Source organism: Bidens hawaiensis, unplaced genomic scaffold, assembly GCF_021521415.1.
Source record: "Bidens hawaiensis isolate Kalapana, Puna unplaced genomic scaffold, B.hawaiensis_p1.1 tig00004748_1, whole genome shotgun sequence".
NCBI lineage: Eukaryota > Viridiplantae > Streptophyta > Magnoliopsida > Asterales > Asteraceae > Bidens > Bidens hawaiensis.
In genome coordinates this window covers 566,105-587,500 of record NW_027491294.1, presented here as the reverse complement: position 1 = coordinate 587,500, position 21,396 = coordinate 566,105, and the positions used below count along the sequence as shown (strand labels likewise).

Below are 21,396 nucleotides of genomic sequence, written 5' to 3'. Positions count from 1 at the left end.
GGATTTTTCCGTTTTCAAGGGCTTCGGAAATCTTAACGATTTCACCGCTAGCAGTCTCGACGCTTAGAGTTTTATCTAATTTAGTTAATGGTTCGTTTAATAGACTACAAAAACTATAATCTATAAAACTCAAGTTGGCACCCGAATCAAATAAAACTCTGGCATAGGTGTCGTTGACTAGAAATGTACTGGTTATGGTTTCTGGCACGTCAGCGGCCCTTTTTGTGTCGAGTACGAAGACTCGATCGTTTCCCTTCTTGTCCTTGCCACTTCCACCCGCACCACCAGCAGCGGGCTTGTTATTTGGGCACTCAAAACTTAAATGGCCCATCTCCTTGCAGTTAAAGCAAGTCATCCTCTTCTTCCAGCAATCTGCAGCATCGTGACTCGTGCGATTGCATGATTCACATACTTTAGGAGGCGGGGCGAAATTGCAACGTCCCTTGTGATACCTCCTACAAGTCTTGCATTGTGAGGCGTTTGAATTAAATCGGCTTTGGTTCACGCCCTTTCCTTAAATCGATTATTTCCTCCACTTGTTCTTCCTTGAGTCGTTGGTGTCGTAACCTTCTTGTCTTCTTCTTTGTTATGAACCATGCCGCCCATTAGATAACCGGCCAACTCCATTGCAGAGTCAGCGGTTTGTGGTAGGTGAAACCTTAACATGTCGCGGATTTCCCGTGGGAGTCCCCAAATATATCGCGTGACTTTGCTAGAATCAGGGTGAACCAGCTGGGGAACAAGGCGATAATACTCATGGAATTTGGTATTGTATTCGCGGAGGTTTGTCCCAACGACCTTGAGATTCAAAAATTTCGTTTGAATTTGATCGGTCTCACGCATGGGACAGAACTTGGCCATCAACAAGGCTTTAAAATCTTCCCAACTCAAACCATACATAACATCTCTCCCTTTGCTCATCAACAGAGCATTCCACCACTCCAACACTTCACCCTTAAACATAAGGGCTGAATACTGAATTTTCTCAACCTCAGAACACTTACTAGTAATCACTATTGTTTCCATCTCTTCGAGCCACCTCAGGGTTGAAATGGCTCCCTTGTCACCATTGAATTCTTTCGGTCCATAGTACTTGAAGTCTTAGAATGAACAACCACTTATTTTGAGTTTCTTGAACTCATGTCTAACTCCGCAGTCGGCGTTAGACTCATGCATGCTTTCCTCGACACGAGACGGTTTTGGTTGAGATTTTTCAGATTTTTGAGAGGGATGAACGGAAGGGTTAGCAGTTCGAGAATTTCGAGATTGCCTAGAATGAGATCTATTCATAGATTCTTCCCTCACGTCATCTTTTATCATCTTTTGAATTTTATTCATATATTTCTCGGGAATTTCTTCCTCTCGCTCGTTCTCGGGGCCTTTCCCCTTGTCTTTCATTTCTTTTTCTTTACGAGCATTCTCATTATTATTGTTACTTTGTTCAGACATCTTTACTTTTTATCTTTTTCAAGTTAGTCTGAAAATTTTAACAATATTTCTTTCAAACAAACTTTTTATTTATTACACACACACATATATATATATATATCATAAAAGATATATATATATATTTTCTATTACACATACATATATATATATCGTTACAACGATATATATAATTTATCTTATCATTACAAGAGAACGTTCCATACGTTCTTTATTTATACACACATCACATAAAACTATTTTACACATAGCTTCACATCGTATTCTCCCATCTTCAGTCCTTCAAGAACTTCTTCACAATCTTCGTTAGTTTGTTGCACTTACGAATGAGTGCTTCTCCAACTTTCTTCTTTTTCTTCTCTTTCTCATCTACCTTCTTCTTCCAGTCGTCGGTCTCATGCAATACACGATCCAGATGTTCCTCATACGACTGCGGGATTATGTTAGGGTATCCGTACTGCGGAGGTGGGTCGCGATAACCCAGTGTTACCATCTCCTAATGGTTCCGCGGCTCAGGATACGGAACATAAGTCTAGTCAGATGCAAGGTAGAGGTAGGTCTTGGCAGCTTGGTTCTGCTCACGAATTTCATCGGCTTGTTCTTGAATTGAAGGAATTCTCCCTTGAAATGGCGGAAAGCTTGACGAAACTTGGTTCCTTAATTGCTCCAAATATTGAACATACGGATTGATGGAACCGTAGCTTGGATTTCTGGAAGTGAGTGATCCATTCATTGAACTTGTCATCTCGTTAGAGTTCTCAGGATGCTCTTCTTCCATTTCTTCCTCGGACTCCTCCACAGGGTCCTCATCATTTTCTTCGGGATCTTCTTCCTCATCGGGATCCTCCTCTTCAATGGGTTCTTCTTCCTCAGGTTCATCTTCATCTTCCTCCATTGGTTGTGCCGTTTCGTTCTTCATTGGGGGCATCTTGAAAGTTTCGTAGGGCATTATTACCCTCATCTTGGGCTTGCGGGACGGCCCTTCGATATTGTTTGGTTGGGAGCTAACATCATTGAAAGTAGAGCTTCCGGTAAACCATCGACATGGGTCGGAATGACACTGCATCCAGTCAGAGGACGGGCTTCGTGGTTCTTCCTTTATGGGTCGGTTTGAAAGGAAGGTATAGGATGGGTGTGCATTTGGGAAATATCCAGTGGGATAGTTTTGTGGTTCTTGTGATGGTTGATACATCGGCATGGTTGGTGGGTGATAGCTGGAGTGTCTCGGTGGCTCAACACTTGGCTTTGGTGGACTATCGGGTATGTTTATTGGGTAATGCCTACTTCCGGGGTAATATAAGGGTTTAGACAAGTCTCGTTCCATGTCTTGATCAAAGAACGCTTCATAATACCCATTGCTCATGTTGTCTTCGGGGTAAGGTTCGGCTATACCGGCTTCCTTGTCCTTGCAAACAAAATTCTCCATAAAAGCTTTGAAGGACATCTAACAATTTGGGTGGTTTAGAATGTAGAGAGGGATAGAAAGGTTACCAGCCTATCTTATCCTTAAAACAAATAATCAAATAATTTCCTATACTTGGATCGAAGCTTGGGTATTGTTTTATGATACCCAATTCGCTAAGATAGATGGCTCTGATACCAAGCCTGTCACACCCCCATCTAGGGCCTAGGAGTGCGACCCACAAGTTGGTATCGTATTTGTAAATAATTCAGAGTTGCGTTATGTTGCGGAATACTTATAAAACTTTAAGGATTAAAAGTGTAACATTTATATATATTCAAAAGACGGGAATTTAAAACACCCGTTTAAGTTATTAACAAAAGATTATTTGTTTATGTTATACAAACCACCATTTTAATCTTATACAAAAAGAATCCGAGCCATCGGATATTAGTACTTCGTCATTTCCAAGCTCTTAGCTTTGTTCACCTGCAAAATGTAATAAAATACGTCAGCAACGAATGCTGGTGAACATGCTGACGCAAAAATATTTCTTTTTTACTTTATTACCCCTCGAGACTACGTCTGCCTCGGCCCAACGTGGCTTAGGAATAACAAAGTCAAATAACACATTATAAATATGACCCTCTACGCTAGGTCACCTCAGCAAACACCGCAGCGTTCGACTAAGTTAAGTACCCGTATATATACACATAAGGTCGTACTCCCTGCAGGAGAGCGTCCTACGACCAAGGGTGGTGCGATCATGCCCATACATCGCATAGTACCACCTATGTAAGGATCCAGACATACGTATACCACAGCCTGAGGGCTAGGTTTATACCCTTATTCATAACGGTTTTAGGAACACATAGTTCCTTGTAAACAATTTCAAATAACAAGTTTGACTCATTTTAAATAAGTAAAAGTTTGGGGGCGTATTCACCTTGTCTCTTTAGGATCGGCTTCACTCACCGTCCAAGGGTCTTTCCCTTTCTTTATCTCGCACATATAGTACGAGTATAAATATTTGTTAGTCGGATACACGATCCGGCTTAAGACCTTTAGTCTTATATCTCAATCCTCGATTGAACCTTTAGTTCAATTCTTATTTACTTGAAAACCTTTAGTTTAAAAGTAAGTTATAAACCTTTAGTTTATATAGAAACCCGACGTTTCTTCTTCTCCAAGAAACGTAATCTTTTTCTTTTATTATTTAAGAATACTCTTTATTCATTAAATAATATTTTCATAACAAAGAATATATATACGTATATACTTACACACATATATATGTTATCACAATATTCAATATCTATTCTTTCATTCATTTCTTTGTTATGTTTTCTTTTCTTTTCTTTTATCGAGGTATCGAGTATAACCTCGACTTAAGGCTTAAGCCTTTAATATAATATTGAATAATATTGAATTCATCATTACGCCTAACCTTAAGTGGCGTATAGAAACTCTGGAGAATTGAGCAGCACTCCGATGCCGCTTTACTTTTCTCGATCAACTTTGATATGCCAACTTTAACACTCGTCGGCATGTCTTTCGTGACTCTTTGCCATAACAACGCCTTCTTGATGAATGAGGGTCGAGGGTGGCACAAACTTCGAGGAAACGGTGTACACAAACTAGAGATCGAGGCACGCTTATCGAGGCAAATCGTTTATACAAACTTGGAATTCTAGTGAGAGGCTAGAGAGAGTTGAGAGCTGTGTTTGGTGTGCAGAATGAAGTGCCCAAGGTCGCTATTTATAGACGAAAAATTGGCTCTCATCGCGCTACGCGATGGGTGCCTCAGCAGACCTATCGCGATATAGGTCTGCTGACTCACAGCGTAGGCCTGCCACGTGTTGACACGTGGCAGGCACCGCTCCACGTGGCAACATGTGGCAGCAGTGTTGCCACGTGGCGATAATCAGTGCCACGTGTCAATATGTGTCAGGTACCCCATCGCGATACGCGATGGGGCTTTCTTCTGACTCATCGCGTAGCGCGATGGGTCAGGAAATCAGAATTTTCAATTTTAAACCCTCAACTTTGGAATTTGGCAATTTTAGTCCCTAGACTTTGGAAAGTTGATACTTTGAACTCGAAATTTTCATGTTGTTACAACTACTCATCGTATTTCTAGTTTAATTATAACCCTCAACAAACGGGGGTCCGGGGGCAGCGCCCCTGGCAGCGGGGTTTTAGGGGCGGCAGCCCCTAGCAGGGTTCAAGGGGCAGAGCCCCTGGCTGGGGTCGAGCTGCAAGGTCAGCTTGGAAAAATTTTATTTTCATTAACTCTCTTAACACATTTTCCATTAGGATTTTAAATTATTTTCTAATTCGTCATCTCATTTGCTATAACGAATTTAGTCTAGTTCGTTATCAGATCACAGTCTAATTCGTTATCAGATCACACTCTAAATCCTTATCAGATCGCACTCTAATTCGTTATCCGCTTCGTTGTCCTGATTCGTTAGCTTAATTCGCTATCTTTCTGATTCGCTAGTTGATTCGTTATTCTGGTTCGTCATTCCAATTCGTTATCTGATCCTGACTTGATTCGTTATCTAAGCATAACGAATTGGGTGAGCTGATTCATTATCTAGGCATAACGAATAGGTGAACTAATTCGTTATCTTGCCATAACGAATTGGTGAACTGATTCTTTATCTTGCCAGAACGAATTGGCTAATTAATTTGTGACTTTACCTTAACGAATCACACCAGTATCGATATGAACACAGAACAGTCAACTCATACCAGATCCGCAATTAAACCTTCGTTTCTTAACGAAATATCATGATTTAGGTATCATTGGAATCGTCTATGCAGCACCTACAAACCCTAACCCTTCATTCGTCCATATGTTCGTGTTTATAGGGTGCGGTTTGTTCATACATACATACGGGTTCTTCATACATGATTAACCCATCAAATGTTAATCAGTTTCAGTGAGGTTTGTTTCGTTGGATTCGTTTTTTCCTCATAAACTCAGATCTAGGATTATTAAACGAATCCGAACCTAAATGAACAAGATCCCGTTATAAATGTACCTTAAACGAGTCGGTTTACGGACAAGGTTAAGCCTTGATGTTGTCTTGGTTCGTCTCAACGTTCTAGCACCAATAAATCTCGGGTTTTCGCCTTCGGATCTTGACTCAGGTTAAAGAATAGTGTTTGTGTGTGTTTATCAAGGTGTAGGCTATGGTATAAAGATGGCTAATAATGGAAAGGATTAGGGTTTAAGGGGTACTTATACTCCCTCAAGCCCATGGACCCAAGGCCCATCTTTCCCTTTTGGTCCATAATTAATTCCATCTAAAAAGCCTACTCATCCTATCATAGTTTATTGTTATTATTATTATTATTATTATTATTATTATTATTATTATTATTATTATTAACTGAACAGAAAAATTGGGATGTTACACTTAGCTTACAATATGAAAATATTCTAAGTATAAAGTAATCTAATACAAGGCAATTAGATGATATCAGACTTAGCCATTTTTGGCTGAAACACAAAAAGTCATCTAATACAAGGCAAATAGATGAAATCAGACTTAGCCATTTTGGCTGAAGTACAAATGAAATGAAAATATTCTAAGTATAAAGTCATCTAATACAAGGCAAATAGATTAGATCAGACTTAGCCACTTTTGGCTGAAATACACATAGGATGAGTATTGATACGTGTAACTTATATACAGTTAGCAGAGCTCAATTAAAGAAGGGATTAACAATTAACGGAGAAAGAAACAGGATCCAGGTGAGTTTCTAGCCCCACATCCTTGTTATGTTTTCGGGGTTATGTGCATACTCGATGTGTTTGTTAATACATTTATCCTAAGTGATAAGTGTATGTATTATGTGATTATGTGAAGGGTATGAATGATTGCTTGTCAGTACGCGAACGATCTTCGGATATTGCACGTACTCTCAAGTTATAATGTTATGTTTAATGATGATATGATATGTATGATATATGAATGAATGTAAAGGATGTATGGTTGTATGGTAACAAAGAGGGAATCGAACCCTACTAATATTCGAGGAAAGAGGGACCGAGCCCTAATAATACTCGAGGAAAGAGTGACCGAGCCCTAATAATACTCGAGGAAGAGGGATTGAGCCCTAATAATACTTGAGGAAGGAGGGACCGAGCCCTAATAATACTCGAGGAAAGAGGGACCGAGCCCTGATAATACTCAAGGAAAGTAGGGCGTAATGCTCTTTATAATGTAAGATATGAAGGTAAGTAAGTATAATATAAAGTATGAAAGTATGAATGAAGTATGTAAGTATGACCGTATTGTATGTTGTATGATTAACTAGAACTCACTCAGCGTAGCTGACTTCTAGTATGCACGCAGGTGAGTTGGATGAGGCAGCTCGCTTGAGGGGAACACGTGGCAAATGAATAAGAGACTGGCATCGGAAGACTCGAGACATTTATCAGTTTGTGTTTAATTACTTAGTTTTTGAAAGACAAGGATGTTGTTTAAGACAAGTTATGTAATGTTTTATGAATTTTTTTTTTTATTTTCTGCGAATGTTTTTATTAACTCTGATGACCAGAACTACGTGAATGAGTAAATCCAACGTCCAAACGTGAGGCACCGGTAACGGGGCCTTACAAAATTTTTGAAAGTAACTATGTAAATTGTAATACAAAGGAATTAATAATGGTCTTAACCAATTTAATTAACTAGTTTTTGATGTAATTTATTGATTTAGATAGAACTTATTGATTCAGATATACTCACAATTTAAGTATATTTATAACTTTGTTTTTATCCGGCATCACTAGATACACATTAGTCATTTGATTTTAAATTATGTTATATGACAACTTTTAAATCCGTTGTAGATGATGGACCTGGATCCTTCGAGCTGGATGTCGCAAAAAAGAACCTCTATGGTTTGCTTTTGATGTTTCAGGTACTATTGAACTTTCATCTTATTTAGATGTATCCTCGTACAAGACCATTGATGGATGAGGAAAAAGGATTGAACTATCATGCACTGATTTAGGCTAAAAGCATGTGATCATATCCAACTTAGAGTTTGAAGGCGGTGTAGAAGATGAAGTAGATGCCATTGAAATCAAGCCCAGTTCAAAGCATATATGGATTGATCGTTGAACCTTTAAAGATTTTAAAAACGGGCTGATTGATATTACACGCCAAAGTACAAACATAACCATTTCCCGGTAACTTCTAGGGTATTTAGCAACATGTTTTGTTACAACTAAGATAATTAGCTGTAAAAAACGCGATAACATAATCTTTTAGCATGCTTCTATTTGTTTGAATTTGTGATAGTCATATTAGGTGTCACTTTTCACACCATGACAAAGCAATGCTTATTGGAGCTAACCCTTCCCACATTGATGATAGAGGTATTTTTGTCACTATTCACCATTGTTTCTTTGAGGGAACCCGACAACGGCAGCCACGTGTTAGGTTTGCTAAAGTGCATCTATACAACAATTACACATTTACACCCGTGACTGGGGAATTTATGTTGTCGCTTCTAGTGTTGACGCAGAGGTCAAATTGCTACCGGAGATTTATTGCTTTATGTTTCGTAGAGTACGTATGTGATTATGGTACCACTTGTTGATTCAGATTTACTCGCAATGCAACATATACGAAGCGGGAAGGAGAAAGGAGACTTTTAGATATATGCATGAGAGGGTAAGAAAGTTTGTATTCTTATACATGATTACCACCATAGTTTGTAAGATTATGATAAAGAGAAAGGAATAAATGTTGATGCCTTGATGTGATTATTTTGAAGATGTTAATACTGTCAAATTTTTTATGCTTATAAATGACCATCCGATCTTTTGCTCAAATCATAAAGCTTGAAACTAAGCAGCAAAAAAGGTTCAAGGGAGACCCATAGCTGACGGGCGAATCCACGGTTTCTTTATTTTTATAGTCTAGTTAAGTTGAGAAAAACATCAAAATTAAAACAAAGTAGAGGGACTACTGTCGATTCATGGTTTGATCGTGTATCGACATTTCAAGCACAAGAGATATTTTCCGTATTATCGCGTATCAACCGTTCAAGCGCAAAATATTTTTTCCTCAATGGACTCACCTTGATGGTAGTAGATAAGATTTATTGTCGATAAAGACCAACCTTGAGATCAATAAACATCAAGGTATCACACAAGATCACCCAACATAATTTTACAGTCTTTTAAAATAACAATTTAGTCGAGTGATAAGTGACCTGCTCTTTTGACATGATAGTCTCATCCTCATTCAAAAACCAACTCAATCCAATCTTTATTAAAAAAACTAATTTATTTCTCTTTCACGTATCAAAACCAACAAGACAAACTTTTCATACTCATTAGCAACTCAACATTTACTATTTTTTATTAAATAAAATTTATAATTGTTGTTTCGACTAGAAATATATAAAAATAATTTCTTTATGTAAAATAAACAGTCAGTATTTAGTTCATACAAAAATGAATAAGACTATGTTTTTTGATTTTTTTAAAAAACTTAATCATCTAAAGTTAATAGAAAAAATCAGGATTATAGATAGGAGTAAATGATGTGAAAGGATAAAGGAAGAGAAACTAACAATGTGTTCCCAAGTTCGTTTATTAAAAGAAAAGCAATTAAAAGAAAATTTCATTTTCTTATCTTTTATTTTGACATCCCCTCTTTATCTTCAATTTTCTTTCCTTTCAAATCTTTTCAGATACAAATTCTCTTATTTACTCATCATTTTCTCTCTCCTCCCTTCCTTTTCTTTCTTTAATGAAACTCGAAAACACCCATTTTATGTTTTCCTTCCTTGAATGAAATTTGGAAACACAACATATAATTTCCTCCCTTGGTTTCCTTCATTTTCCTCCTTTAAATAAAACTCGGGAACACAGAGTGTGTCCATTAAGGTAGTGACATATGGCAAGCCCAAAGATTGCAAACTAGTTTGGTGAAGAAAATATATTCTTGTTTTTTTTTTAGAGAAAATTACTAAAATGCACGTGTTTGACTACATTTATATCAAAATAGACGTGTTTATTTAGGCTACAAGTTCATAATCATTGTATTTTCATCCAATAAGGACAAGTCGCATCAGAGATGCCGACTAAGATGTATAAGATTTAGCCGGCTCTTTTTGGGCACTTAAATTCATAAAAAGTAAATGGGGCCCACTTTCAACCAATAGGAAAATGACAAGTGTCAGTATTCGGCTTGTCAGTTTTTTAGGCGCTTGTCTGACTTTCAGCCGGCTTCGAGATTCATGTTTATTCTCTTAGCCAACTCCATTAGCTTTCCCCTTAGCCGGTTCCAAGTCTACTTGCAGGCTAAAATTTTAGTTAGCCATCTTCTTTCTTCATTTTGGTCCCCAAATTAGGTGGGAAATTTTTGTAGTCGTCTTCTTTTTTCTTTAATTGGGAGTTTCCTCTTAGCCGCTTACATTAGTTACTTTTTGTCCGGCTATTTTTTTTTCTATTTAGTTAGAAGTTTTAGCTGCAAAATTAAATATCTTTACGTATCGAATTTAATGTTTTACCCATTTAGCCTGCTCCATTTGAGTCTCTCTTTAGCCGGAAAGTTTTAGCCGCAATATTATATATATTATATATATTTACCACATTTAATTTTTTTTTACCTTACATCCAAAGAGATGCTCGTTGAAGTCCGTAATTTAGTATGTGTAATGTCGTTCGAGATGTATTATTGTATCAATAAAGTTGTTTTTAATGAATTTTTTTTAATTTAAATATTGAAACAATCCATGTCGGGTTTGGCAATGGGAGTGGTTTCTTTTGAAAGAATACAAATGCTCTTTTCTTGTGGCAAGGAAATATGTCTTGCACTTTGAGCTAATGTCACTATCCAACTTTGTTGGTTATGCTAGTATCACAAATACGAGGAAAAGGTAAAAACTGGTATTGGCAAGTTATAACGAATACGAAAGTCCACAAGTATGACATCTAATATGAGAAAATGGTAAAAACGGGTATTGATTCGTTATAATGAATGTAGAAGTTCACAAGTGTGGCATAGTAGGCAAGTCTTGTATTGTCATGTTATGTTCACAAGAGAAATATTGTTCCATAAGGAATGTCTACATCAAATATCATTAGTTAAGCATACTTGAACGAAAGCAATACATGTTGTATGACCTTACGTGAAGTTTTCACCCTGGCAACAAAAAACAACGTGTGAGCCCATCATAAAAAAACAGAGAATAATGGTCGTATAAAAGATCGATTGTAACTAACAAGAAAGAATGAGCACATACATGGCACAATCTAATAGATCCATGGATTGACTTTTGATCCGGACGAATTTAAAATCTCTTGTCTATTTAAAGATCTTTCAATCATCCACCATGACTAACCTTTAAATAATACAAAGCCATAATGCATATTGTTTGAATTGATCTTATGTTATGCTGTTCACATATATTGCACAACTTGAAGATCAAAGTTGAATATCAAGATCAAACGACCAACACTGTTTTGAGCTACACGTTGTAATCTCTTATCATATAAATCAACTACATCTAATCAATTTAGTGAGATGTATAAAAGTAAACACCTATGGATTAGTGAGAAGAAACAACAGAGAGGCAAACTCTATATTTAGAGATTTAGAGAGAAGTTGTGATGATTTATAACCTTTTGTGAAAAAGTTTGTTTAAGAATGGTAAAGGCAAAACCTTTAAAACACAAAGGATTGAGAGGTATTGAGTTCAAGTCTCATTGATGATAGAAATTTACGTTAAAATAAATCTATAATCTATATAAACGAAGGCATAAAAATCATACGTGTCGCGATGTGGTCGCTCCCCCCTTTTTTTGGAGTCACCAGATTTGTTTGATTTTTAAATGGAGACTTCTGATGCATTTGACCCGAATTCATGGGTATGGGTCTTACCAAACCCAGATATTCCTTAAATGGGTTATAACATTTTATTAAATTAAAAATTATTCTCACCAAATTATTCATGTAAAACTCCTATAAAATAGGATATAATAAAAATTAATATCTTATTTATTTTAAAAAATATATATATATTATTTAAATTAAAAAACCAATTTGATAGTAAAAAAAATAAACGGGTCTTGGGTCTCATCAGATCATAAGTATATTATTAACTTTCATAAATATTATTTATAATTAAAAAACCAATTTCATAGTAAAAAAAATAAACGGGTCTTGGGTCTTATCAAAACCATCAAGCTTTTAAACCGGGTTATAACATCTCATTTATTTGTGAAACAATTTATCATCAAACCATAAGTATATTATTAACTTTCATACAATAAAAAAATATAAATTAAAATAAATAAATAAATATTAGAACAAACAATATAAAACAACCCCGTAATACGGGAGATAAAAACTAGTTATATATATATATATATTAATTGAGGAGGTCGGTGTTACTCACATTTTGTTACTGTTACAGTACTCTAATGTTTTAAACACAAATTACAAGCACGTGAAGCATCATTACTGTACACCTCAGTTTACACGTGCTATCTTCTTCAAGCTACTAAACATTGTGTTTTTTTTTGTTGTCAGGAAACAAAGATTGATAATGCATTATTCCTCTGTCTAAAACCCTCCATTTATGTCCATCTCCATCTCTCTTTCTCTCACATCCATAACTTATATCCAAGCTCTCTCTCTAAACATCAAATTAAGCTCTATGTCTTACATTTGAATCTACTGAGGGAAATGATTAGTTGGCCGGTAATTGTAGAGAAAGAAACAAAGATATGGACAAATGCCTACGGCTACCGGCGGTTCCGGGTGTCTTTGGCGGCAGCGCATGATGTTGTCTTTTTGTTTCTAGCTATGGATTACTTGGATGGTGATATTAGAGAGAGAAACAAAGAGTTGGGGTGGGTGGCCTGTTGTTGCCGGCTATTCTAACTGTCTATGGCAGCGGTGGTTAGAACCTTTTGGTTTGAGTTGATGAAATGAATGTCATTGCGCGTTGTCCTAACGTTGCAGGTGGTTCCGGCTGTCTATGGCGGCGGCGTAATTAAAATGTGTGACGTCCTCCGCCAAACCAACAATGGTCAATTTCACACCTCCCGCCGCAAAGCGCGGGTCAACCAACTAGTTTATCTATATACTAAAATATTTCCCTCAGTTAAAACACAATATTTCCCTCACTAATTTGTTTGCTTTTTTTTTTGGTTTTTTTCTCCCTTTCTTTTAGTCCTGGTACAATAATGAATATAATGAAAATTGGCAGAATTCGCGTAGACTCACTATCTCAACGTCCGGAATTGATATCACTCGACTTTAATCAAGGAGGCTACCCCATTGGCCCACCTCAATTTTTATATTTTTTGCGTAACAAAAGCCGATTGGCCGACCTCAGTTTTTATATTTTTTGAGTAACAAAAGCCGACCGACGTCGCGTAGACTCACAACCTCAAAGCTCGAGACCAACAACGCTTGGTTTTATACCAACGCTTAATTTTCACTCACCGAGGCCATCTCATTGGTCCAGGTCAATTTTGTATATTTGTGTGTTAATATTTTGTTTTAGTTCCGGAAGCGTAAAGAATGTGACAAAAAAAACCCGACTGAATTCACGTTGACTCACTATATCAATGTTTAGGAACTACAACGCTTAGGTTTTACAAACGCACGTGTTTACCGACCTAAGACAATTTTTTTTAGGTTTTAATGCTCGGGTTTTAACCAACATTGTTTATACCATAATAAACGTAGCTGATACGAGCCAAATTCACGTCGACTCGCCAACGCGACACTTGGATTTTACTAGTGACCATGTTTCAATGCTCGGGTTTTACAAAACTGCAATACCCAGGTTCCACCGACCGATTTCTCCGCACAACTCGCGGGTAAATAACTAGTTAGAACTAAATACGAGCCACAAGTGGAAGGGGCATACCTGCCGTTTCCCGATATTCCAATGACACAAAGTGAAAACCATTATTCTCTTTTAATTAGGGCCTGTTCTGTAATTTGCCATTCTTCAAGGGCGGTTTTGTGTGTTGTGAGCTCTTCTCTGACGCAAAGCCTTAAATCAGTTAAAACCCTCATAACAATACCAACAAGCAAGCTCTGATAAACCTCACCACCACCGCCGCCGTCGTCAACCACCGTGTACGGCAGCATGGATCGATCTCAGAAATCTCACCGGGGTCCTCAATCCGGCCCCTCCGCCAAGAAGAAATCCGCTGCTGATAAGAAGAAACGTGACATCACTGAAGAGAAGAAGCAAAACCCTAAGGTTTTAATAATATATTCACTTTATTAATTGTTTCATTATCTGTTATTAATTCAGTTCAATTTTAGCTCTGTATTGTTATGCTGTAGCTAAATATTAATACTATTGAGATTAAGAAGAGTGACAGACAGTATTTGATTTAATAATATGCAGGCATTTGCTTTCAATTCAACTGTGAAAGCTAAGCGGCTACAGTCGCGTGCTGCCGAGAAAGAGCAACGCCGTCTGCACATCCCTACCATAGACCGTACCACGGGGGAACCTGCTCCTTATGTTATTGTTGTTCATGGCCCGCCACAGGTTCTTGTTAATGTTTAGCTTATAGTATTGTTAGTTACGTTCGGATATATTGAATTGTAGAGTGTGATTGACTTTAGCTGTAATGTATGGGTCTTAGGTTGGGAAGTCTTTACTTATAAAGTCTCTTATTAAGCATTACACCAAGCATAATATACCAGACGTAAAAGGCCCAATTACTATCGTATCAGGTATGTGCGTTAGAAAGAAAAATAATGTATTTAGTTTTTATTCACAAGATTCATGAAGTTTGAGACACGTCTTTTTTGTTTTACTATAGGCAAGCAAAGGCGACTGCAGTTTGTTGAGTGCCCAAATGATATTTACGGGATGATTGATGCTGCTAAATACGCTGATCTTGCACTGCTGCTTATTGATGGAAGCTATGGCTTTGAAATGGTGAGTGTTTGTTGCATGTCAAATTATTAGTTTTTATGATTGTTTGAAATGTGTAGCTTTAAGTTGATGTTAAATTCATTTTGCAGGAGACATTTGAGTTCCTTAACATTATGCAAGTTCATGGATTTCCTAAGGTTATGGGCGTTCTTACACATCTTGATAAATTTAAGGACGTTAAGAAGCTTAAAAAGACAAAGCAGAGACTTAAGCATCGGTTCTGGACTGAGATTTATGATGGAGCCAAATTATTTTATTTGTCTGGTCTAATTCATGGAAAGTAAGTGTTAATACCTATTTGTATGTTCTTTGTTTTTAGTTTTTAGTTTTTTTAACTTTATGTTTGTCCCTAAGTGGCAAAATGAAACAATTTACTGAAAAAAACATGTCAAATGGGATTGAAGTGGTCGGAATGCTGCTTTATTTTCGTTTTTTAAACGAATTGAACATAAACCCTGCCAACTCATTTTCCAATGTTATTGAAGTTTAATAGATCTTGTTATCATATTTTAATTCACCAATTATTCATAAGGCATATATAATTGGGTTATGAGTTGATAGGCACTTATGCAACATTATTTTAATATGTAAACAGGTACGTCAAACGTGAGGTTCATAATCTTGCTAGATTCATTTCTGTTATGAAGTTTCGTCCTCTTTCTTGGAGGACATCTCATCCATACATTTTAGTAGATCGTTTTGAAGATGTCACACCTCAAGATAAAGTCACCACAAATAAAAAGTGTGATAGAAATGTGACATTATACGGCTATTTGCGTGGCTGCAACATGAAGAAAGGAACAAAAGTGCATATTGCTGGTGTTGGAGATTATAGTGTAGCGGGCCTAACGGACCTAGCTGACCCGTGTCCGTTACCGTCAGCAGCAAAAAAGAAGGGTCTGCGTGACAAAGAGAAGCTATTTTATGCACCTATGTCGGGTGTAGGGGATTTGTTATACGATAAATACGCTGTTTATGTAGACATTAATGATCATTTAGTACAATATTCCAAAGTTGATGATGATAATATTTCAAGAAAAGGTTCTTAACTTTTTTGATTTGGTCTTTCTATGAAATAAATAGTAGTTTTTTTTCTTGTGGACTAATATCATATTGTTTTGCAGGAACCCAGAAGGATGTAGGTGTAGATCTTGTAAAGTCACTTCATAACACAAAGTATACTGTTGATGAGAAGTTAAATAAAAGTTCTATAAACTTGTTCAGTCAAAAAAGTTCTAATATAAAGGAAATTACAAACGGTGATGATGATCATGTGAATCATGGTAACTTAATAGAACCTATGGAGGAACTTGATACTGTTGATTCTGATGATGAAAGTGATGATGACTCAGAAGACACAAGAAGCCCTAGGCTAAAAGATAATAAATCGGCACATGCCGAAAATAAGATTGAAGAAGAACGTGAGTTCCATGAGGGAAGGGTTAGGAGAAAAGCTGTTTTTGGGAATGAGAGCGAGCTTGATGATCAAGAGGTAATGCTTGTTATTACTGTCTTAATAATTATATCATTTCACTCTGTTTGGATTTCCAATTCTAATCACATCATGGAAATTGTGCATCTTTGCAGGCCAGTGATGAAGATGAGGATACAGAAAACGATAACTCAAATTCTGAATTATCGTCTTCTGATGAAGAGGAAGAAGAACAAGATATAGAAGGTACACTTCATATATCAAGTCTTTACTTTAGGTGTCCGTATAACTTCAATATAAAGCACAAGTTCTTATAAAATTTGGATGATTTTTTACAGAGAATATGGGAAATGCTGCAAAATGGAAAGAATCATTGGTTGAAAGGACAGTATCAAGGCAAACCACTAATCTTATGCAACTTGTATATGGGAAGTCTGAAACAAAACCGAATGATTCTTCTCATGAAGACATGGATGCTGATGTAAGCGATGACGATGATGAATTTTTCAAGCCCAAAAGTGAAGGAAAAAAGGTTTAGCCTACTCGTATGCTGTTTACTTATCAGATTTAGTTATTATATATTGACCTTTGACTTAATTGTCCGCATATTTTTACAGAAATCAAGTACAGGGTTGGATGGAGATGAAGTAAATGTAGACGATAGTTCAAAGTTCACCAACTATGCTGGAATAAAAGACTGGAAAGATAAAGACACAATTAAGAGTATTCGTGATCGGTTTGTGACTGGTGACTGGTCAAAAGCTGATGAAAGAGCGAAAGCTTCTGAGGTGAACAATGAGGATGATGATGGTCCTGTTTTTGGTGACTTTGAAGACTTGGAGACTGGTGAGAAGCATGATGGTGATAAAACAGGCGATGCTAATGATATCGACTCTGATGCTAAAGAACGGGTGCTTAAAAAGCTTGCACTCCGTGCAAAATTTGATGCCCAATATCCTTAAAAATGATTTCATTATTGCATTTTTTAGTTTATGAATGTAACAGTTTGTTTTATTCTAGAATATGATACATTTGTGTCCTTAATTGCGTTATACATTTGATGGATCTGAATCACCTGATGAGGATGATGACAAGGACCACAAACGCAAAGATAAAGACCAACCCAATGATGGTGGTTTTTTGGAGAAGGTAATTTTTTTTCAGTTAACTGATTATAAGATTTTGGTTTCTGTTATTCATAGTTGGGTACTGCAGTTGAAGGAGGAAGCTGAACTTCAGAGGCAGAGAAATCTAGCTGAACTCAATGATCTAGATGAAGCCACTCGGTTGGAGATTGAGGGTTACCGCACAGGAACATATCTTAGACTGGAAGTTCATAATGTTCCTTATGAAATGGTTGAACATTTTGACCCCTTTCATCCAATTCTTGTTGGTGGAATCGGACTATCTGAGGAAAATGTTGGATACATGCAGGTTAGGTATTATTATATGTTTCTAGTATGTAGTTTGTTAATTCAGTTTCATTTCTTGACATTATGATATTTTGATTTCTTTCAGACGAGGTTTAAGCGTCATCGATGGCATAAAAAGGTTTTAAAGAATAAAGATCCGATAATTGTTTCTATTGGTTGGAGGCGTTACCAAACGCTACCTGTTTATGCAATTGAAGATGTGAATGGGCGTCATCGCATGCTCAAATATACCCCTGAACACATGCATTGTCTTGCCATGTTTTGGGGCCCACTTGCACCACCAAACACTGGGGTTGTGGCTGTCCAAAATATGTCAAACAATCAGGTTAGTTGACTTATGATCTATATAACAGGTGCAAAATGAACAGGTTTTTCTTAGTATGAACTGAAACTGGTCTGGTCATATTAACCTGGAACACTTTTTGTCTAAAGTTTATTTTATCTTATGTGAAATTAGTGTTTAAAGTATGATTTCGAAAATTATATTATTTAAATAATAATGCAATTTTTTTAAATGAAATTGTTTAAGGAGTTTTTGTGCATTAAAATATAACCAAATTGACACATTTGTAAATGGATAAAAGTTGCTACCTCTAATTGTAATGGTTTTGTGTTAGAAGAATAATGTGTGTACGGGCCAGAATGCCAGCTGGGTTCGATTGGCTATAAACATTTTCGTCCGAAGCTTCATATGTTCTTGCAGATATAACCTTAATTTTTATAAATGGTGTAATAAGAAGGGTTTTCGCATTTAAAATACACTTTTGTTGACTTCTTTTGTCATGTTTGACCTTTATAAGTAAGCGGGTCATAATTGCTGCCTTGAAATTATAACTACACTACTGATGTCACAATTTTTCTCACAAAAACGAATCGCGTGTGACTAAATTACTGTAATTTTGTTTTTTCAGTCATCATTTAGAATCACAGCAACTGCAGTTGTACTGGAGTTCAATCACGCTGCAAAAATTGTTAAGAAAATTAAGCTAGTTGGTGAACCTTGCAAGATTTACAAAAAAACCGCACTTATAAAAAAAATGTTCACTTCTGATCTTGAAGTAGCCCGGTTTGAAGGTGCATCTATCCGTACGGTTAGTGGTATCCGTGGGCAAGTCAAAAAGGTAACTTTTTATTTCTCATGATAAACGATTAGTTATCTTTGTATATAATATTAGTCAATAAGTAGCTAATGAATAATAAGTGTTGAATTTTGTAAAGGCTGGAAAGATTGAGCTTGGAAATAAGCCTAAAAAGATGGGAGGACAACCTGAAGAAGGAATAGCTCGGTGCACTTTTGAGGATAAAATATTAATGAGTGATATTGTTTTCTTGCGTGCATGGACTCAAGTTGACGTCCCGTGTTTCTACAATCCTTTGACTACTGCCTTGCAACCACGTGGCGACACATGGCGTGGTGTCAGAACTGTAGCTGAGTTGAGGCGTAGTTATAATCTTCCTATTCCCGACAACAAAGATTCACATTACAAGGTAATTAATGATATCTTAATAGGCTTGTAAACGAACCGAACGAATACGAATGGGGCGTGCTGGCTGTTTATCTTTAACCGAACAAACGCTCTAACACGAACAATTAAACAAGAATGGTTTTCTAGTTCGTGCTTGTTTGTTAAGGAAACGAATGTGTTAATATTCGTTTATGTTTGTTTATTAATAGTATTGACGAACGGTTCATAAATGAATATATAACTGAACATAGATGAACGAATATAAATGGACATAACTGAGCAAACACCAGTTAAAGGTAATGTGGATATCAGTTTATTGGTCCTAAACAAATAAGAAAACAATACTAAATCGTAAGAAAAACAAATAGGAAAACAATGCTAAATCGTAAGAAAAACAAATAAGAAAATAATACTACGGGGGTGTTTGGGATTTCCTTATTTTTACCTCCTTATTACTTATTAACTTTTATAAGTTAAAAAAGGTGTTTGGGTAATGTGACTTTTTTTTTAAAGTTTTTAAAGAAGGAAAAAGGAGCTTTTGATAAGTTAGGAGGGAGTGACTTATCAAAAACAATTTATTTAAGTCAAAAAGGAGGTGCAAATAAGGAATCTCAAACATGGCCTAAATTGTAACGGGCCTAACAATGTAAATGAATAAATAAACGAACAAACTTAAACAAACGTAAATGAACTAATACAAACGAACGCAAGCAATCAAACATAAGAGAACGTTCGAGACATGTGTTTGTGTTCATTTGTTTATCTAAATAAACAGAATTTTCGTTCATGTTCGCTTGTTTAACTAAGCGAACTTCCTGCTGAACAGTTCACTGAAGGTTCGGTTCGTTTACAGGCCTAGTATCTACTAGAGAAGGAAAATTGGTCGGGTTGATGGGTTAGGTCGACCTTGGTCAATGTGAAACAGTGTCTTTTTGTGTTGATTTTTGTGTAACGTAAGCTCTTTTACATTACAGCCAATTGAAAGGCCATTAAAGAAGTTCAACCCAATTGTTGTCCCGAAATCATTGCAAAGTGCACTTCCCTTCCGGTCAAAGCCCAAGGAAACAAAGTCAAAGAAGGATGTCAGAGCTGTTGTACCTGAACCGCATGAACGAGATGTTAATAAACTTGTAAAACATTTACAACTGATTAGACAAAACAAGGTATGCTTTCTTGTCCTCTTGGTCAAATAGTCAATGATATAATATGAGCACCAAAAAAGTAATATTAGTTTTTTATTAATTAAATGGGGGTTTTGGATGATTTGTTTCTGCAGGCGAAACTGCAGAAACTAAAAAAGCAGGAGCAGAAGAAGAAGCATGACGCAGAAAAAGCAAAGGAAGAAATGGTTACTAAAAAACGTCGGAGAGAAGAAAGACGAGACAGGTATCGTACACAAGATAAGTTACAGAAGAAGATGCGCAGAGAATGAGTCACGCATATCTTTTTTGTTGTTCTCTTTTTGGGGTTTATAACAATGGGATGAAATCTAAGAGGAGGTATTTTTATTTTATAATTTAAAGGTGTACTAGGGTGTTAAATGTTGCCAAGTTTTGATTGTCGAGTTATATGTGAAATTTGTATGTTCACACTTTGCAGTATTACTTGATTTATTGTTATTTAATTGTTAAGAGTTTAGATGATTTCTTCTCAAACTCGAAACAAAGCATTGATCTAAGGAAACATTCGGATCCTTGAAATTCAGTAAAAACTGGAAAAGAATTTCATAACTTGTTTTTGTTCATAGAGTTTATTGGAATTAGAAAATTTTCAAATCTCATTGTTGAGGGATAGATAATTAATTAGGATTGGAATGAATTACCTGAGGTTTTCGTGTTAAAAATTCATTATTTTGTACATGCTCAACCAAATGAATTGGAATGACAGGCCACAACAGCTTTAAGGCTCATCGTTGCAGGTTAACGTCTGCCACGTTGGCAACTAGAGGTGCACAAAAAAACCCGTACCCAGAACCGGACCCGAAAAAATACCCGGAACCGGTTTTTTTATACCGGGTATTCCATACCCGAAACCGGAACCGACCCTACCCGTAGGGTATGGATAGGGTATGCATTTTGAGGTCAATACCAGTACCTGGAACCGTACCCGATTTATACCCGTAAATACCCGGACCTGGTCATACCTGATACCCGGTTATACCCGATACCCGATACCAATTTTTTAATACCCGAAATAATACATGAGTTTTTATGGTATATTTTTATGTTTACTTCACAACTTTTATGTTTAAGTTTTTGTAAAATG

The 21,396-nt window shown here is 36.5% G+C and overlaps 1 protein-coding gene and 1 pseudogene across 1 annotated transcript; both read left to right on the top strand.

The window, feature by feature from the left end:
- Positions 1-2,574: 2,574 nt before the first annotated feature.
- LOC143627941 (putative pectate lyase P56) lies at positions 2,575-13,471 on the top strand (annotated as a pseudogene).
- Positions 13,472-13,915: 444 nt separating this feature from the next.
- Positions 13,916-20,736, top strand: LOC143627967 (uncharacterized). Its single transcript, XM_077097669.1, has 17 exons — positions 13,916-14,110; positions 14,261-14,407; positions 14,505-14,595; positions 14,685-14,803; positions 14,890-15,080; positions 15,396-15,841; positions 15,925-16,292; positions 16,388-16,478; positions 16,571-16,764; positions 16,850-17,184; positions 17,288-17,381; positions 17,448-17,666; positions 17,751-17,990; positions 18,577-18,786; positions 18,884-19,153; positions 20,106-20,294; positions 20,408-20,736. The coding sequence occupies exons 1-17, from the start codon at positions 13,994-13,996 to the stop codon at positions 20,561-20,563; spliced, it is 3,477 nt and encodes a 1,158-aa protein (XP_076953784.1). The 5' UTR covers positions 13,916-13,993; the 3' UTR covers positions 20,564-20,736.
- Positions 20,737-21,396: the final 660 nt, after the last annotated feature.